Here is a 20,685-nt window from a genome sequence, read left to right on the forward strand (position 1 = left end):
GTGTCACTGCTGTGGTGCAGGAGGTGATATATAGTCCATTTTCTCTCGGTAGGATTGAACATTTCTATGGAGAATCTGGAAAGTAGGCTACTTCAACTTCGTAAGTTTAGCCTGTATCTTAAAGAAATAGATATTCAGCTCGATTGAACAGGAATCAAACCGCGTGTAAACATCTCGAGTTGTAGGCAGCCATACGTACATATGGATTTATTTTGAAAGAAAAGGGCGGAAATGATTTTAATATTCTGGCGTACTTGACACACTCGCACACGCACACAAACACACACACACACACACACGCTTCTCGCGGCTGGACGGGTGTCAGCGCACAGAAGATGGTGGCGGCTGCAGCCACTGTGTTGCCCACCGCGCCTGGATAGCGCACACAGCGTTTCGTGCGGGTGTCGACGCTGCCGCGGCGCGCGAGGAGAATGGTCAGCTAACGGGGATAGGACAATCTCATCTCATTGTGGACGTTGCACGGAATGGAGAAGATGGACAATGCAGCAGCCCTAATCCATCACATTTGTCTCGGATTAAAGGGCAGAAATACGGAGGTATGAAGATTTTTCTCCCCCCAGTGCATCACATATAATTGAATTAAAGTGGCTGGATCAAGGCAGCGCACTGCTTTGACCTGTGGGACTGTGGTGTGGGGGGGGGGCGTGGAGGTGGAGACCTTTTAATTAGCCCGACTCTCTCTGGATTTTCGTCGTCTGCCATTTAGAGGGGGACCAAGCTGCGGTGGGCAAACTTTACTGGGCTGGACGATACTTTGTGTAGTCTGCTTTTGGCTGTATTTCATTTTCGTCTCAGATGTCCGATTGACACAGAATATACACCCAGGAACCGGGCATGGTCAGGATATCTGTACAATCTGGATATTTTCTTTGGGCGCACTGTGACGATGAATTGGCGACATTTGATGTGTCTGTGGATAACAAAGCAATACCCATGCAACACTGAACCAAGACTGGTTGGTGCATAGCCTTGGAAAGCCGTGTTTACACGCGAGTCATTGACAGCAACGCTCAATAAACCCAAACAGTTTAGTGTATTTTCCGCGCTCCGCGTCTCATGCGTTTGTCCCCCTGCAGACCTCCTGCACAAGACCCTCTCTACGTTTGGAGACGCGGCGGCGGCGGAGACTCCGGAGTGGAAAGTCAGGAAAGGACGGGGCTGCGTCCGCGGGAACTGTTGCGATTAGGCCCTGCAGCAAGGAGCATGTGGGTATAAATAAAAAGCTTTGGTGGTAGTTTTTGCGCTTATGTTCCCGCTACCTAGAGTTGACTTGCACCATAGAATGAAAAACTGACCCTTTCGATCAGGACGACGAACCGCAGATTTAGAGATATGAAAGCAAACGCTGCAGGGGGTTTGTCTTGAATCAAGTTTTGCTCAGTCCTGTAAACAAGATGCGGTCTAGTTCAGCCGGTATTACTGTGTATTCCCGGTGGAACTGAGTTGCACGGAAAGCTGAGCGGATAAACAGGAATTGACATGCTCCAGTGATGAAAACGCACTGACTGTTCTCCAAGAAAACACTCAACTGCACAGTTTAACTGGATTTACTCATTCATGCTTTTAGTGATCACAACTTCTCAAAAACTCCTTTAAAATCTCCCTTTGTGTGTTTTTCCCCAACTTTTTCTACTTTTCCCTTCATGCACAGCATTTTCTAATACTAACTTCCCCCCGATATTTTTTCAATGAGTGAGACAGTGTGCAGGCAGCCGAGAGGACTTAGACTGGAACAGAGCAGGCAGCGAGTGAACCTTGCAGTCTCAAGTGCGTCAAAACAGACGGGAACGTAGAGGAATGCAGGGACTGACGTCAAGAGAGGCAATAATGAACTACTCAAAATGTTTGGAAGGTCCGCTGGTGTTTCAGCTGCCACTACACTGCTAACCGAGAGGAATTTTCTCTGAAAAGGTTTTTGTTTGTGTTCTCTTTTTTCACTTTTAAGATTCAACATTGCCCTAGTTGTTGTACTGTGGCCCCATACTTTACCTTACTGTTACTATCTATGTTGTCTCTGAAGTAACAGTACCTTTTGCACAGTTTTTGATTTTGGATAGATTAAAAAGCAACATGGCATCCCCCCAACACCAACAACTGCTGCCTCACAACACAGAAGTGAGCTGTGACTCAAGTGGAGATGGAGGCGTCTCAGTGAGGATTGGCAGCAGTGTCAAACACAAGCATGGAGGCGGGCCGCTTGGTTCAATCGGGGGAGGTTTCATTGGGGGATCCAAGCACTGCAAGTACAGCATCTCCTCGAGCTGCAGCTCTGGGGAGTCCGGAGTCAGGAAGCCAGCGGTCAAGAGCTTTCGCTCACAGAGGAAAATGCCTCAGCTTTTTGAGAGATCTGCAGGTCACTTCTGGGACCCAAAGTTCGACTCTTCGATCCTAGAGGAGGCCTGCAGAGAGCGGTGTTTCCCTCAGACCCAACGACGCTTCCGCTATGTGCTGTTTTACCTGGTTGCCGCTGGCCTCCTCTGGGGATTGTACTTTGCTGCCAACCCGTCCCGCTGCGATAGGACTGCCTTTCTCATTCCCACCGCATCCTTCCTCCTGTTCTGCCTCCTCCTCTTCCTCTTAACCTTCACCAAGTTCTACTCTCGCTGCTACAATCAAGCGTCTCTGCTGCTTATTATTGTAACCTTCATCCTCACCCTGGCCCCCCAGATCCAGACATCAGGCTTCAGGGACCCAGAGACTCCCACACCTGCACTCGATGTGGAGGAGTTCAGTGGCATGGGGCCCTTGTACAACCTGTCCTATGATAAGCTTGTAGGTAGCAGCACCTGGTCCCCCTGTCTTTCTCCTGTAGGCACCTTCTCACTCTGTATTGAAGTTCTTCTGTTGCTGTATAGTGTTCTCCATGTTCGCCTCTATGCCTCTGTCTTGCTTGGGTTTCTCTACTCTATCTTTTTTGAGAGTCTGGGCTGGCTGCACCTCACCCAGGCAGGGGCAAACTGGAGTATAGCCTCTCAATCGGACTGGGACACGCTAAGTTGGCTTGGCCCAGCCAAAGCCTTGCTCCACCTCTGCGCCCACGCCATCGGCATCCACCTGTTCATCATGTCTGAGGTGCGGTCACGCAGCACATTCCTTAAGGTTGGACAAGCTATAATGCACGGCAAAGATCTGGAGGTGGAGAAAGCCTTGAAGGAGCGAATGATCCACTCCGTCATGCCCAGAATTGTGGCTGATGAACTGATGAAGCAGGGTGATGAGGAAATAGGTGATAATTCTGTTAAACGATACTCCACCAGTGGTGCAGCAGCCGCCATCTCCAGCCCTAAAAACAATAAACGGAAGAAAACCTCCATCCCTCGAGGTCAGATAATCTTCAGACCCTTCAACATGAAACGGATGGAGCCCGTCAGCATCCTCTTTGCAGACATTGTGGGCTTCACAAAGATGTCTGCCAACAAATCTGCCCATGCACTTGTGGGGCTTCTGAATGACTTGTTTGGACGATTTGATAGACTTTGTGAGCTCACCGGCTGTGAAAAGATCAGCACTCTAGGAGACTGTTACTACTGTGTGGCTGGTTGTCCCGAACCCAGACCGGACCACGCCTATTGCTGTGTGGAGATGGGCCTGGGCATGATCCAAGCTATTGAGCAGTTTTGCCAGGAGAAGAGGGAGATGGTGAACATGAGGGTGGGTGTCCACACTGGAACTGTGTTGTGTGGTATCCTGGGGATGAAACGCTTCAAGTTTGATGTTTGGTCAAATGACGTCAACCTGGCCAACCTGATGGAGCAACTGGGAGTGGCTGGGAAAGTCCACTTATCCCAGGCTACCGCCAACTTCCTGGATGACCGCTATCAGCATGAAGATGGACAGGTCACCGAGAGAATTGGACAGAGTGTGGTGGCTGACCAACTCAAAGGTAGGTGTAAGTTTTTTCCAGTTGTATTTAATGTCTCCTTGTTTTATAATGTTTTGTTCTTGTATTAAAAGAGTTTCTTGGTTTAATTCATAACAAGAATAATGTTATTCCAAGGTCAGCAGCACTTGCTACAAATTGGCTGCAACTGAGAGACTTCAATTCGCTGCAATTATTCCCCCATGTGCCCACAAACTTTGGCATTTTTAGGTGCTTAAGTTTATGTCTAGTAATGCCTCTCAGCCATCCCTGGAGGAAATCACTACTTATGCCAGTGTATCAGCAGTTCACCCCACCCCCCAGGTGGATCAAAACATTGGCAGGGAAGCATTCGCACTGGTCAAGGTCGACAGAGGGTTTTAGCATCATGTATCGTACCGGGCACAGATGGGCTGTGGTGTTGGTATTATGTGACTGTATCACAGACAGACGCCATCTTCTTTCCCATCCTCCCCTCCACCCTGTCTCTGCCCACTCTTTGTTCTCTTGTTCAATTACATTGCCTTCCAGACGTCCTCAATGTGTCCTGTTCTCTTAACCTCGCTCTGAACCCCAGGGATTGCTTTACAACTTGATGCAACTGTCGCCTTCTCTGATAAGAGATTTGCCTGCAGCTTTATCTTCACCTCTCTATCTTGTCCTCTCTTTTTCTTGCCCCTAAGCTGCTTGACTGCAGCTTTTATTTGATACATTTATGCAAATAACCCAAGTGTAACTAAATGTTGGCTTAATGTCTCTTTTCATCATTTAAGGCTTCTGGATCCATCATCACCCGGTGTAAGTGAAGTGACAGTGTCTGACTAAGGTATTGCAGATGGTGTTCATCTGCCCTTTTAAATTAACATTTCAGGTTTATTTTTGTTTCAGTACATGCTGAATGTGTCTCCTTGGAGGCTGCATGACTGATTTTGTTTAGTGCGTTCAAGACATTGATTAGTATGAAGTGGTAATTTGCACAAATTAGCAAATCAAGCGTACACATTGATAATATATGCATACAAACTATCCAAAATGTTGCACAGATTTCCAGTATTTTCACCTTGAAATCAGTGCTGTGACCAGTCAGGGAACAAGATGGGGAAAAGTGCCTTTTGTTTACCAGCCAGCAAGAATGATTTATGTGCCTGCATTTTTCCTTCATCTCTTAGATTAATGAGTGACTATGGCGCTTGCTCCTGCTCCTCTTTTTTTTTTTTTAAATAATCGTGAGGATAAATGTGTTACTCGCAGTGTTATCACCTCTCCCGCTTCTTCTCAACTCCTTTCTTGCCTCCATCATGTATTCAGTTCCCCTCCTAAGATTTATCCTCTCCCTGTAGATTTGCTGTGCCAGGGAGAAAGCTGGCTGTCAGGTGAGAGTTGTTCTTCAGTGCTGTAAAATTCCCTCCACTGTCTAGCTCGGCCTGTGTAAATCACTTGGGTAGCATCGCAGCCAGGCGTGGATACTGGCTTGGGCTGATCCCTGTTGCCTGAGTAAGAAGTAAATTGCTCTGACCTAGACACTGATCGCTGTGCAGCTGTCTTCTATGTATTTTTGATGTCCTTTTTGGGTTAGTGTGGTGTTTTGCTTTCTCACAAATAGTTTTTAGCTTATGAGTGTTTTTACATTTCCACCCTTACTTCAGCCTGAGGCTATAGAGTCAAGTTTTTGTCTCATCATGTAGGCGCACGTCTGTTGGTTCATCATTTTATACTTTCTTATTTATAGCTACTCACTGTAATTATGAGCTATTCATTGTAGCAGAGGTTCACATAGGGTGCAACCATGTGTGGTCAGCAGAGTAATACAGCTGCATCCTGTTGGCTCCTCAGTAATGACCAGAGTCTTGTGGTTTTAGCAACAAATGGAGATGTTGTAGCTCAGTTTTCATGCCTGTGGGTGATGGCTGGTGTTCAAAGTTAAGTAAGGCAGTTTGACAACATTGCAGTTAGTATTTAGGCCCTAACCAATAATTATTTTCATCACTTTTCATCTGACAGTCATTTTTCAGATTGCTTGATTGTTCAGTCTGTATAATGTCGGAAAACTGTGATTTTCTTTACTACAGTAAAAGGACACAGAACACAGAGAAAATAAATATTTCAGCTTTAGTTAGCTTGAAGAAAAAGTTATCTATTATTTATTTATCATTGATAAATTTAGTCCACAAACTGTCAGAAAATTGCTGTTAGAGCTCAGTGATATTTTAAGATATTGAGTTTTGTTCAACAAATTGTCCAATAGACCCCAAATATTCAGTTTATTATGATATAAAACATTTACATTGGGAATGCTGGAACCATAAAAAGTATAATTTAATTTCAGCAAAAATAACAAAAACAAACAATTAATCAAGTATCAAAATCATTGAAAATAGATTCATCTTCTGTTAATAATTTGAGCTTTATTGACTAATGTCATTTTCTAACATTTCATGGATAATTAAAATGATTAATCAAATAATTGAGAAAAAAATCATCAGAGTAATCATTACAGCCTTATCTTAAACCACAACACATCTCACTGGAAGGATATAGTGAGATGAGCCTTTTCAAAAGCTGCTCTGAACAGTGCACATACCCCACAAGGCTCTCTGTGTGTTTGCCTCTATAAGGCGCTGCACTGAGACCAGATTGCATTGTGTTGTGCTTTTTCCTTACTGGAAATGAGAGCTATATTTGGCTCAGTTTCCCTGGAAAGTACCTGTCTATGTCCTTTCTTTGTGCTTAATGCAGAATGATGGCACCTGCAGAAGATTACCCCTTCGGAGGAGACTGTCAGTGTGGCCCTATTATCTTTCTGCTGATGACAGAATCACCACCGAAAGTCAGAGTTGGTTCTTCTCTGTTTCAAGCAGCCATTGTTTCCAGGGGAAATGTTTTGTTAGCTGTTGTTGACTGTTGCATCGTACAGTAAGAATGGAGCAAATAGTAGTTGTTTAAAGTCATAAGCAGTTGTTGCCTTAATCTGTAACACCACAATGGTATTAGAGATTGATAACATCTGCTTCAAGTATCTTTGAGTGCATTGCCCAGACTGCTTCAGTGGCTTAGTGGCAGACCTTAAAGAGGCTATAATTGATATTTTTGTAATAGCAACGTATCAAAAGGCAACAATGTGACAATATGAAAGTGGTCACTTATAGTCATGAACCTACAGAGAATTTTCACCTGAATCTGTATCTCTTCTTGGCTTTATGTGGCCTTGACAAGTTTCAACTCATTGTTTAGCCACTCTACTACCACTTTCACTGTATCATTTTTGGCCGAGCAGGCAGCAAAAAAAAAAACAAAACAAAAAAACTCCTCTAACTCAAAAACAGAGCTAGAGGAGAATGAATATTAAACTTAAATTTGCCAGATAACCAGAAACAGGATTCCAAATTAATGCTAATGTCGCTCTATATCTGCTGGATCTCTTCTTGCTTTTTAGAATCTCTCTATTTTGTATGTATCTAGCCACTTCTTCCCTGCTGTGAATCTTCTAGGGTGTTTCTGTCAAATTGAATCAATAAAAAATGAGGGAAGTACCCCAAATGAACACTGTAGCCCCACTTTGATGATCTAAAGAAAGCTTTCACTAATTTGAACCTCTGACAGCTCTTTCATATAATTGCACGGCCCCTTTCCACTAATACTCATTATGTACAGGGTTCTCAGTAACCAGCTGCCTCAAGGTAAGGCATGTTCTCAGATTCAGTCTGAAATTGTGAGCATGACCTTTTCCAACTCATCTGCTGAGCGAGGCTGTGTCGGGCACCTGCGTACAGTATATCCCTTCTCGCTCTACCCTCTCCTCTCTTTGCCCTGTGGGAGATTTCTAATTAAGCAAGACTGGGTAATCTCCTTGGCTAAAGTGATTAATGTTGGTCGTTCTCCATCATCATATCTGGTGTTATCCTGACCCCCAAACACATGAGCCGCCTGCCAGCCAACTGTTTTTATCTCAGCAAATGATATTGATTGCCTATAATGAGGCTGTCATGGTTGTGTTTATTTATGATGAGGCAACAAGAGAGATTTTTATGTCGTATAGATATCAGAGAGAATCAGCAAAGGCCAAGGGTTGTGCTAGCTATAAAACGTAAGATAATTTGTATTCTGGTCCCAATTCCTTGTCCACCTTTAAGCCTTCAGAACAGTAATTGATTTGCTACATTAGGATTGATTTGAGCGCAGAGCAGAACTTAGCTGCAAATAGTCCTGGTGATGAATGTTCTGTGTCCCTTTACTCTGGCCCTATTACTTCATGCTCTGCAGCAGGTATTAGTTATCGGGAGAGCCATTTGTGCTTTTGGGAGACTCGCATGCGCATGCACACATTCACTTTCACACACCCCTGCCCCTGCACCGTGAATGCTATTCCATAGAGATACATGTCAGTCAGCAAAGTGTACAGTATTTGCCTGAGGCGCAGTGGAGAATTTCTCATAATGGCTGCTACCTGTGACCTTGACCACGATAAATGAGGCTGGTTTTGAGGTGACACTTAAAGAAACAGGGATAGAGAAATTGCAGGCAAAAGAGAACTAGAGAGGGAAAGTAGATGAAGTGCATTTAGCTGTGGTCTAGTTCTGCCACTTGCTTTTGGTCCAATGGATGGTGGTACTAAGAGCAGAACCACAGCAGCTTTGCCTAAACACCACTACATTAAGCTACCATGTAACTGGACCTCAGCGTTGAGCTCCAGTGTGAACCACAAGCAAAGAAAAGGAGGCTGCACACATTTAAGCCTCCGGATTTCACACCTAAAGTGCTGCGTGTGTGTTTGTGTGTGCACACAGTCTTTCTACACACTGCTGCTCTTGACGAAAAGTTAAACGGTTTGGCTTTTTCACCCTAATATATACACAGCTGTCCACCCCCCATCCCCCACCCCCCCGCCAGCAATCAAATACCTGGCATAATTTTCGTCTAGACTCTTGAGTCCAAATCAGTATGCACACACAGTGTTCAGCCCTACTGTAGAAAGACAGGAGGGGTCGATAGTGAAGTGGAGTGCTGTGAGTGGAGTGGTTTACTGTGAGGAAGGGGGTAAGGAGGGGCAGACGTAGAGCGAGAGTGTGGTTAGGCTGTGGTGGCAGCTGTTGGGATGGTTTGTAAAAACAGTGGTAAACAGACCCTGGGATTACTATTACACAGCATACTGCGTTCTGCGGAGGCCCTTTCAGCTGAAGTCTGGGAGGGGGACGTGACTCCTCAGAAGCTGCCAGGGGGGACTCTAAGCTGCTATATTGTATTGCAGTGACCGAGCCTTGCCTAGAACACCTTGGCTCTGCATGGTAGATTACAGCTCTGCTGAGACAGTAATGGAATAATACATCACACTGCATTGTACAGTATCACCCTGTATTACGAATTATAGTTCAGCACAGCATGGCATTGCAGCCTGCAGCAACACAATCTCACCATTTTTCATCTTTAGCCTTATCACACTGAGCAAGTCTGCAGAGCTTCAGCATCCCTTGTCAGGATCTGCAAACATGGGGCCATTGTAGCAAGGTTATTGAAGGTCTGCGTTGTGGTGATTAGCTGGATTTTAAAGCTGAAATAATTAAGGCTATCTGCTGTGTTACACTGTTACTCAGCAGGCTTGTACTACCCGTACTTGCTCAGGAGGACTTAGCAGCAAGGGTATTGCTTGCTGCTTCGACCCAGCAAGCAATAAAAGATTTGTACTCAGGGGGTGTAATGAGTTTTTGGATCAAAAACAGAAAGCATATTATCCCAAAGAGCAGCCAATAACATTATCTGCACAGCCCAGTGAGCTTTATGTTGAACTGATACTCTTGGAGATTTTGCTCTGAACATCCATGTATCCTGTTATGCTCCACTTAATCCTGACAAGTGTCAGAGGACCCTGCAGACCTTGCCACCCTCCTATAGGGGACAGTTGTCCTATTGGCTCATTGCTGAGGTGTCCTTCTTCTATCTAGTCTGACAGATGACCCAGGGCAAGGTGGATGAAAGAGCCTGATATCAGCACCACCACTGTCTGTCTGATAGGGAGCCACACATGCAAGTGGCTGACACAGCTGAGCCGGTAGAACAAACATAGGACATGTGGAGTGTGGAGTAGAACATGCTAAACAACATGCTGTCTAGTACACACTGTTTCACCTTTCTCAGTCTCTTGCCATTTTTTATTAATTCCTGTTTAAAGTACATAAATCAATATTAGTGGCAATACCATTCCCATAAAAGACTGAATATGAGCTGGGTTCAACAGAAGGGAAACATTAACTATGATACTGATAAATGATGAATTATTTATGTAATTTATGAAGCAGAAAACACCAAACATTCTGTGGTTACAGCTCCTCTGGTGTGAATTTTCTACTTTTCTCTGTTTTATGTAATTTTTATAATCACTTACTTGAGCAAAATAATCATCAAATATGTAGATAATTAAAATAATCAATTGCAGCCTTAGTTTGACTTATCGTTTTGTTGATATTCAAAATACAATTCCAAATATTAGATTTTGTAGAGTTATAAGTGTTATAAGTGAAGGAAAATGGAGACTTAGCCAGGACTTATATAATCTTTATAACCTTTCAACACAAATGTTGATATCCACCTACTGTCCATTTGTACACTGGGGAAACAGGAGAAAAATGTGTTAGTTATATGTGTATAGTTAGTTCACAAAGAGTATTTCTAGTACTTGCATTTACAGGCTCCTGAATAGAGGAGGCATGCAAACATGATTACCAATAAAACTGGACTCCTTTCATTACCACAGGGGACTAAACACCTAATTTACAATGTCACCGATACAGTTAAATCATGCCATCTTGATACGCTTTAGTATAATGCAAACACGCTTCAACGCAGCCAGAGTTTGTAAGGGGATCTTCTTGCTGCTCTCTCCTTGATTGCATGCAGCAGGCCAATCTGTTATCAAACACTGTAGGGGTTTTCACATGTGCAAATGTGCTGAGAAGATCTGCTGAAGAATCTGCAGAATATTCCTGCAAACATACCTTCCCCTCCTGCAGACTGAGGAAAAGATGATGAAAACCAGAAGGAGGGAGCAGAAAAGAGGAAAGGGCATGCAAGAAAAAGGTATTAAAGAGAGAATATAAACAGGTTAACATAGAGTGAGACAGAGAGATGGATAGACTTGCCTCTTAAGGTTTTTGTTCAGGGGTTTTCATGCAGCTCCACCTGGCTTGCAGTCATAACACCAGCCTCAGCACAACACATGGGAAGGGTGTCCCATCTGTAGCAACACATACTTACACCAGCTCTCCACACTGGCCCAGCCAAGGCTAATTGCCATGGCAATAGACTGTTGAGAGGGGGGAGGGTCAGCTGGAAAGTGGAGGCTCTTTTTAGATGGAAGGGCTGGTGCTCTGACTGAGAGTCTGGGGCCAAACTGACTTCATTTGGCTGTGGCTTTCATATTGTGGTGAAAGCTGAACGAAGGCCTATTTTTGTGCGATCCCTGCAAGAAGAAGCAGAACGTGCAGCAATTCTTTGCTGCCGCAGCTCTGAAGGACATCTACGCAGATGCAAACTGCGCGCTTTCTGACTCTCAAAGATTTGCTAACCTTGAAAAAGTGGAAGAAATGTGGAAGCATCTTTATGTGTCCTTCTCCTGTAGCTTCTGTATATTTGGTACTTCATTTAGATTTCTCTTGGACACAGTATGATTTGAGCTGTGCATGCAGTTAAGCTAGCTCTCCTCACGGCCGTGCAGATGCTCGGGTGATAAATGGCTATCATGAGTCATAGATGCATCCTAAGCTTTCTCTCCTTTGTGATCAAGGCTATAGAAAATGCCAGCGCTCCTCCCAACAGACACACACTAGCCTACACTGACATTGACGGATGGAGCTCATTCTTAAGGTGACACTTGCAATAACCCTCCCCTCCACCCTCCTACATGCACACTCACTTATTTTCTGCACTTTGCGTTCAAGTGTACTAAATGTAAACACCCACACATGCGGCCGCACCCTGTCCATGTCTGTGGGCTGTAGTCGCTTGTTAGTGTGCACAGCAGGAGCGTGTGTGTGATAAATGGCTGTGTGAATTATGAATGAGGGGAGATGACGGGGAGCCAGTCCACCATGAGGCCTGCTATTGCACTCAGCCTGCTCACATTGACTGTGCATGCCTGTGTGTGTGTATGTAACCTAAAGTAAAAGTGTGTTTTCCCTCATGAATACTTTTGTGCACATTTATGCCTGTTTATAGATGGATGACTACGAAGAAGTGCAGGCTGTGAAATTAATGTTATATGTATGTAAGGCCAGTTTTAGCTCCCTCCTCTTTGAGGATGAGGAAGCATCTATGTCGAAATGTTCTTGTCACACCCTTCCTGTGTTGATCTGATTTTCAAACCGCTGGCCATGAGAGACACTATTAAGTAACTCTTTGCTTTCCTTCTGACCCCCTTTTCTTCCTCTGTTTTTACTCTCCTGTGATCTTTCAGATACCATTTTCTCTGTGGTATATATTATTTGGCATTATTTCATTCATTATTATTTTTAATGTTGTATAATTCTCTGTCTTTTCCTACATGGCCCAGTCGCAACATGAGAAAATGAGTGTATTTTTGTGAATAGAAGAGCTCAAACATGCCTAATAATAATAATGATAATAAGTATAAAAAATGTTTTTTCAATGGATACTTGCTTGAGCATCATACCATTTTATCATAAATTATTTGGTCAGTCTGGGTTATAGTAACTGGTGAGCAGTGCTGATTATTTTTGCAAATGTTTTGATCCAATAATAAATGTATTTGGATGAAGTTTTTTTTTATTGTCAACAGATTCCAACAAGACCAATGTTTTAGTCCATTTTGCAGTGCTTTCTGACTTTCCCAACCTGTCTGTGGCTCTAAGCCCAAAGCTAATTTGTTCCTACTGACATAACTCTTTAAAAACAGTTCATAGATGTGTGGTTTTGTTTAGGTAATTTCCCAAAACAGTTGGGCATTGTGACTTTTAGCAAAAACTGCTTAAAGCAGAGTAAATATTGCTTCTGTTGGGGATTATTTTCAGCTGCTAATTAATACATATTTTGTATTTACAGTCTCTGAACAGTGTACGTGGGACTGACTTGAAATAAGCTGCAGTGCTTATGCTCATGGTAAGGAAGGAACGTGTTTGTCATTGTATTGGTGTAACTAACTAATGTGTTTCTGGGCAACAGTGAAGATTTGCAACACAGAGGAATAAACCATCAGGCTTTTGCTTCACATGTGATACCAATAGGATTAATTCAGTTAGGTTCAAATGTTGGTTTTAGTCTCTTTGTGGGATTTGTTGACAATATCAAAAAATGCCACTGGCCTCATTGTGTTTACAGCCCTAGTATATACCTTTATACCTGGTTCTTTTCTCGCCTGAACTTAGTTTCTTGCCTCAGGCTCAGCTCCGTCCACTGGCTTCAGTGTGACAGCCCTCCTGTGTCCCATCCGGCTGTCACCTGCTCCTCCATCCTCATGCTTTATAGCCCCAGGAGTCCCCCATGCTGTCACCGCTAAAGACAGTTTCTGACGTATGTATCCGCATGACAGTGTGCGTGCTAAGTACCCGCTATATTCCCAACAGAGGTCATTCCCCATCCTTTTATCACTTTCTCTGTGTGTGCCTCTCCTCCTCTCTACCATGCTGTCTGTTTTTTGTTTTTCTACCCTCCATCTTGCTGCTGTCTCATTCTGTAACTGTTGAGTCAGAGTGCTGCCTCCGCTGTTTTTTTAAATGACACCTTCATCAACAAACATTACAGCAATGCTTATCTAAACAGGCTGTGCATCAAATTGTTTCCGGCCCTAGTTTCTGTGCCTGACCATGGGATTTAATGAGTGTGCCAATTCCGCTTTTTAAGAGGATGCAGTTCAACAGTGCAAACAAGCGTCAGCTCACATACAACTTTTACCACTGTCTCAGGCAGAATATGATTCAGGCGTTTCTGTGGTGGAAGCTGAGCTTGTAGTTAGCAACCTCATTTACTCCTGCTGTATCATTGGCCTGTTTTAGATGAAGGGTCCTCAGGGAGTGGTGCAGCGCTCGGTGGAAGATCCAGCACATTTTCATCATCAACCCCCAGTGAAGATGCCATTACTCAAAATGTTGAGTAAGCAAAGTCTGTGGCATCGGAGCAGAAGATGAGATGAGAGAGAGATGGAGCATGGGGGGGTGTTTGTGTCTGTGTTGGCTGTTTGCTTTGATCATTTACCCAGAGCCACAAACTTGGCCACTGTTAAATCGATAAAGGAGCACTGCTCATAGTTGTGGGTCAATAGTGTCACAGGTGGAGATAATTCATCATATGATGAAATCGAATTTCAGTCAGAGGCAAGAATTTCACAGAAAGGATACCTTCAATTTAGCTTCAACTGACTGGTAATGAATTGATAATTGGTTACTTTGCATGGTGATTTCCGTATGTGGTTTTGTGAGATGAAGACAAGAGTTTTAAAGAAGTTAACAGCTTTAAATTAAGTTTAATGTCGTCATGGAGAAAAGGAATATTGTTTGCTCTCTGTTCTCAAAATGTACTTATACTATATAGACATAGCTTTTTTCATAAAATGTCTTTCAGAATCAAGGTTGATAGAAAGTGCTTGATTGATATTTTGTGTAATACAGATTTAGTAAGACACAAAACACAAAGCTAGTTAGTTTTTAGTTCATTATGATCAAGGCCTCACTTTAGAATATGGAACATCGTCTGGGTTGCAGAGACTTAATTGAGACTTATTTGGACACTATTAACACTTTATCAAACCATATTTAACCATGTTAATCAAGTGTTAATAAGGGAGAATTACTGCTCTTGTGTTATAAGGTCCATACCGAGCAAAGAATTATTAAGATCATAATTCATGTACAACAACTTACTTAAAATCAATGAGCAGTAATTACAAGGTTATTGAGGGAAAACTGTTGGTTAATGATTCATTGTAGAGTCCAGCCTCAGGATTTTAAGCTCTGTCTCAACTCCATAGGGGTTTGCTCCTTTTCTACCATTTCTTAAACCTTTCATAAAGTGCAAGACTGAATGAGGATGATTCCACTTCTGTTTTTAAGTAAGACAGAAAAAGTCCCAGGCGCCTGCAGCTCACCTGGAAGAGCAGATACCACATGTCAAGGCTGAGTCTGTGTTGGTCTGCAATGGTCTGGTTTTGAATCCAGCCCGAGCCCTTTGCTTCATGTCACCCCCCCCCCCCCCCCCAGTCTTTCCTGTCTCGCTCTACTGTCACTGTCAAAATAAAGCCTGTCACAGTAGTATAAAGTAAACTACGCTTGATTCAAGAAAATCATATAAAGTAAGTAGTGAAATTTAGTTTTTGTAATAATGTGAGTGTAGGTGTAATAAAGTGCAAGTGCAATGAAGTGCAAGTTTAGGAGACTTGTTTATATGAATATTTCTGCCGCATGGGCAGATGTGCTGAATGGCATAAGGAGCCATATGTTCACCATTATGCGAGAGATGAAAAGAGGGTGGGGGCATTAGTATTCAGATGAGCGTGCATGCAAGAAGGGTTTGACAGAGGAGAGGAGGAGGGTGTAAAAAAGATGAGATGGAAAGTGAGTCTGAGCTTTTGGGATGATGTCAGCTGGGGCAAGTCTTCGCAGAGAAGAGCCCTTTAAGTCTATGTGGGGATGAGGGAAACTGATATCGGCTTGGACACAAAAGAATGGGGAGGATAGTTGGATTTGGGGCGGAGAGAGAAAGAGTGGGGGTGGGGGGCAGACAGTGAGTTACAGTGGGATTGACAAAATGGGGAGAAAATACAGGCCACTAAGCAAAGGATGAGGGGGGGTTTAAAGATTTTGGAGGGATGTCAAATGTATCTGTTGTTCTGCTAGCGGACCATGGCAGCTGGGGACTGTCAAGGATGGAGGGATCTGAGGCACAGAATACAAAACGAGCTCTGAGAGTACGAGACAGACACAGCCAAGTTAGAGTTAAGACTTTGGAGAGATGTCAAGTGTTTCTATTGTCGTTTTGAGTGAGCAGTGGTGGGGCCGGCTTGTAGCCAGGAAAAAAAACAAAAAAAAACAGTGGCCAAATATGGAACTTTTGTTTTTGTGCCACCCCTGTTTACAGCAGTGAGGGGAAGGATATTGACAGATTTTGTTGATTGCAACAGGAAGAGAGAGACCTCAGTATGACTTCTTGTGTTCAGACAGTGTGTTTGTGTGTAAGCAGAGAAGTACTCTGACGTAAGTCACAGTTTAGAGACGTGTTTTTGTCCCAAACCTGGAGAGCTAATGTGCTGAGAAAGCCCAGGTGGTGTGCAAGACTTGCTGTTTCTTTTTATGAACTCAGGCTTATATAACTTGTACTGAGAGGTCACTGTGGGTTATCTGGGGTCTCTGGGTGTTTGGGAAGAACTCTGTTGGTTTAGTTGCGCTTCAGTGAGTTTGACATGTACATATTAGGCTTGGCTTTAGCTGTATCCAGTCTGTAAACCTTGTTTGTCAAATGCCAATGCATTCCCGACCTATTGCAAAATGAAGCAACTTAGTTCCATAGCCTTACCCACTTCAACAGCATAATATGGTTTAATGAATGTTAAAAAAAAATGCAAGACGTTTGTATCTTAAATTCTTAATGTGCAGGGAGGCATGTTCTGCTGCAGTGGTTTCCAACCTTTTTGGCTTGTGCCTGCTTAAAACAAAGCAGTCATACTTGCAACCAGTCGCCATCTGTTACAGATCAGACCAGTTCCAACAAATTAAACCTTGACCACCACTTGTTTTATAAGTACATTTTTTGATTGTAAAATAATGCAGCAATTCATCAGAAAAAAGGTAAAAAATAAATCTTCTTTGTTTTCATTGTCACACTCAAGTGGTCATAATGTAAATTGCTGCAATGTTTTTAAAACAGTAGCCCGAGATCTCATTTTTTGTTTCTCGTTTCTTGTATTTTTTTGAAAAAGTAATTGCATTTTAGTTTAAAAAGGATGTAATTGGGTAATAAGGTTATTAGTCAGTATGAAAAATTAAAATAGTTAGAAATCTGAATACTCATAACACTATGAAGCACTTAGGGGCAGCCACCTCCAGAGTAGCATTGATCTGCTTTGAGGATGGCTGATATGGATAAATGTTCTATCATTGGATATACTGTATAATGTTCTATAGCAACAGTCTTTATTGTGTAGTAGTACTTTTACAGAAATTCAACTGTAAAACCATTTACAAACAAAATAACAAAATGGTATGTTCTTTTTTTTGCTGGTCCAGTGAATGAAATACAAAAATGAAAGTACTTCATCACACGGATATTAAAATGTTGTAAGCCAAATATTTCCATCATGGGTAAAACATTGTTGACAAAGGCCCCATACAGCCAGAGATACTCAAGGAATACCTACTATGACAGAAATATTATAGAAAAATCCCATCAGGTTGATAAATCTCTGTTGTTTTATGGTATCATTACCTTTCTCAGCCTTAATCTATTGTAAATCCATCAAAGGCTTAGTTTGATCAAACATAATCCCAGACATTGATGAAGTATGTTGTTGGATACTAGCCCAGTGCATATGTACACACAATTTATATTTAAAGGAGTCAGCTATTTGCTCATCATACTTTTTATGTATGTAGTAAATGAAGCAGAATGTTAAACATCCTCCTCTATATATTATTCAGAAGACAGAAGTCTGTTATTGGCAAAGTCAGTATGGGAAACACTCACTGTTGACACATCACAACACAACATCTCTGCTTGACATTCTCAGACCAGAGGACAGAGGAGGAACTTTGCCCTAATTTGACATTGTGAATAATTCTGCTCACCTTCTTACGTGCCCTTTAATGCCTCACAAGTAAACTGGGCTCAGCAGAAGTGTTCATCTGTAAAGTGGAAGGTCAACGCTCATCCTCCCCCACTCCCCACCCATCCGTGCACACAGACTCTCTGCTTCTCCTTTACTGTCAGAAATGACAGTGCCAGTCCCTCTGTGATTCCTCATGAAAAATGCATATGTGTCTTTCAGGTTTTCTGACTGAATGGGTTCACTCACAGACAGGGCGCGCAAACATTTTCATTCCACCACCTCTACCATCTGACTCACAGATTCATTCTAGCTTGCACTTCTTTCTCAGGGTGTTTTTCCCTCTGCTTTAACTGTTCCCTAAAATCTCTGCAATCTCTACCTCTCATCTCTCCCTCCCCTCCTCTGTGAACCATGCTGCAGTAATAAAGTCCTCCTTAACAGCCTGTCATACTGGACAGGTTCCCTCCTGTCCCTCCTGCCCTCCTCCCCCACAACAGGGACAGGATGTACAGTATATCCCAGGACGGGGACTTGGTGGGCAGAGAAGGGGAGGGGCAGCCTGGTGCTGCTGGTTGGCAGTGCCAACTGGCATGGAGAGCTGCCCAGCCTAGCAGTGCTAGTTTCTCTGCACCACCTGCTCCACTGCCCTCCTGCTCCGATACCTGGCCCTGGAAGGCAAACCTGTCATTATGGTTAGATAAGGCGCATGATATGTTTGTGTTTGTTTGTGAGTGTGTGTGTGTGTGTGTATGTGTGTGTGTGCTGATCCAAGCATATCTGCCAACTCTCCTTTGCTCTTCGGTGACCTCTGTGTTCTGTTGCTTTTAGTAAACCTCCCTGGGACAGCAGCATTTGCTGCTCTGTCCCACTTGGGTTGCAAATGGAAGTTGAAAGGAAAGGTGTTGCTTTGTGATAAACGGCCAAACTGTTACATATTTATGGCTACTGTACCTGTAGCATTCATTTGCTTTTTTCACAATGTAGCTCTTCTTATTTTCTTCTGTTATGTATCCCTTTCTTTGAGTAACGACTAATGATACTTTATAAGGGTGTGTAGCATCCAGGCTTTTTGCACCCAGTCATATGCATTCCAGCAAATTTTCCTTCTCTCTGCTCAGGGTTGATGGAGGGTTACATTTAGTGTCTGAAATAACCACTGTGGTCGTGACGTGTTAGTTGCATCCACCTTTTTTGAGTATGTTTGTTTGGTACACCCAGCCTCTGCACTGAGCCACTTTTAACATCACAGAAAAAAAGGGGGTGGGGGGTGGAGGGGTCAGGGACGGCCATTGTCCCAGAAGAGCATGGACATGCTATGAGGAGATGAGAGGAAGGGAGGAGGAGAGGTGATGGTATTATTTGTTTGTAAAGTGCTTTTCCCATGTTGCTCTCCTCTGTCCTGAACAAAGGGGCTTGGAGAGGGAGATAATGTGACTGGGCTCTCATGGGGAAAGGTTATCTACTGTTCGCTGTCAGCTGGATAGCACAGGACAGGACACTTCAAGTCCCATATAGCCAAGAGGCTGCCACTAATGATGTTCTTCAATTAGGCCAGGGTCAGCAGAGATGGAGAGAAGCCAACACACGCATGAACTTGCATCACAGATCATCAAACAGATGTGCACAGACTGACAGATGGATAGCCAGACACACATGCACACACAGCTGGAAAGAAACAAGAAACATCAATTGGAACACACAGCATGAAGTTTCCTGACCTTTTTCCCTGCCGCGAGGCCTTTAGAGCACAGCTGTATACTGATGATGTTGGACCCTGTTGAAGTGGACAGTGGAGCCAGCTGCTGGTCAGGCCAGTTCATCAGAGCTGCAATTTACTGCCTGACAACATTGCAATTTCAGCTGCCATGAGGTTGGATCGTAAACACGAGAGATTGTCCTGGAAAGGCCGGGAAGAGGCACGCAGACATCTGCAGACACTTGAACCCTTGTAACCCCTCATACAAACACACACACATAACATACTGTGGTCTTTCTCAAATCCCTGCGGTGGATTTATCCTGCTCTTCTCTAGCTGTCAAGACTCTGCCATGTGAAGTGATTCCTTGAAATAAGATGAGATCAATCTAACATACAACCACATTACATCTGCTGTGAGAGGGACAGCCATGGATTCTTGACACCATGTTTTTCTTCCTTAGTATGACAAAAGAGAGACACTGAAATGTTAGAAATCAAGACAGTAACACTTTTATTTTGATACAAGTCAAAACCTAATAAGAAGTGATGGAGAGGGCAGACCACAGCTGATCTCCCATCACCTCCCTGAGCTGTTAGCTTGTCACTTTCTTCTTCACTTTTGAGAGTTTTATTTTTAAGTATTGACACATTTTTTTTCCTCTTATCCAGGTTTGTACTCATGTCATATTGTTTTTAATCATCTGCTATAAGGTTGTTTATATTCTTTCACACATTATCAGATATTCTATGCTCTCTCTGCCTTTGATCCTTTCTCTCTAGTAATGTTTTGGTGCACATATTATCTAGCTTGAAACACTTCATTATCTTTAATAAGCTGTTACAGTACTTGGGAATAGAGGCTGAATGGTCCAGTGATTTCTGTTTAGGTGGATTTGGCTTGGTCCCAGTCTTATACAGTTTTATTATTACTCAGCAGTCCCCATTGCTCTTACAGCAGATATAGGATTTGCATTAATCGTGACTCTAAATATATTAATAAATAACACACTGTGATTCACATATTTTAGTAGTTTTGTGAAATGGACATGACTGTTTCTCTGACTCAGATATTCTCAATCTGGCTTGTAGAAATCTCAGTGAACAGACAAGAAAACATTGAGACCTATGCAAATTTCTACCCACAGTCACTGGGAAAATGAGACATCATTTGACATATTTTTGGTGCCTTGCATACATTATTTAAGATATATTTACCTGTGCTGCTTCTGAAAGTTGTGTGTCATGGGTAGTCAGTTTCTCTTTCAATATATTGAGGGAAAGACAGAAGAAGCAGGGAGGAAGGGGGTAAAATAACCCCATTGACCCATGAGCGGAGGCAGAAATCAGC

The 20,685-nt window shown here is 43.1% G+C and overlaps 1 protein-coding gene across 1 annotated transcript in view; it reads left to right on the forward strand.

The window, feature by feature from the left end:
* Window positions 1-280: 280 nt before the first annotated feature.
* Window positions 281-20,685, forward strand: part of LOC108886159 (adenylate cyclase type 9) — a 32,759-nt gene continuing 12,354 nt past the window's right edge. The window contains 1 exon segment of the mRNA XM_018680848.1: window positions 281-3,904. Coding sequence (XP_018536364.1) covers window positions 2,092-3,904 — 1,813 coding nt within the window. The 5' untranslated portion in view covers window positions 281-2,091.

The sequence above is a fragment of the Lates calcarifer genome, linkage group LG11 (assembly GCF_001640805.2).
Source record: "Lates calcarifer isolate ASB-BC8 linkage group LG11, TLL_Latcal_v3, whole genome shotgun sequence".
NCBI classification, from domain to species: domain Eukaryota; kingdom Metazoa; phylum Chordata; class Actinopteri; family Centropomidae; genus Lates; species Lates calcarifer.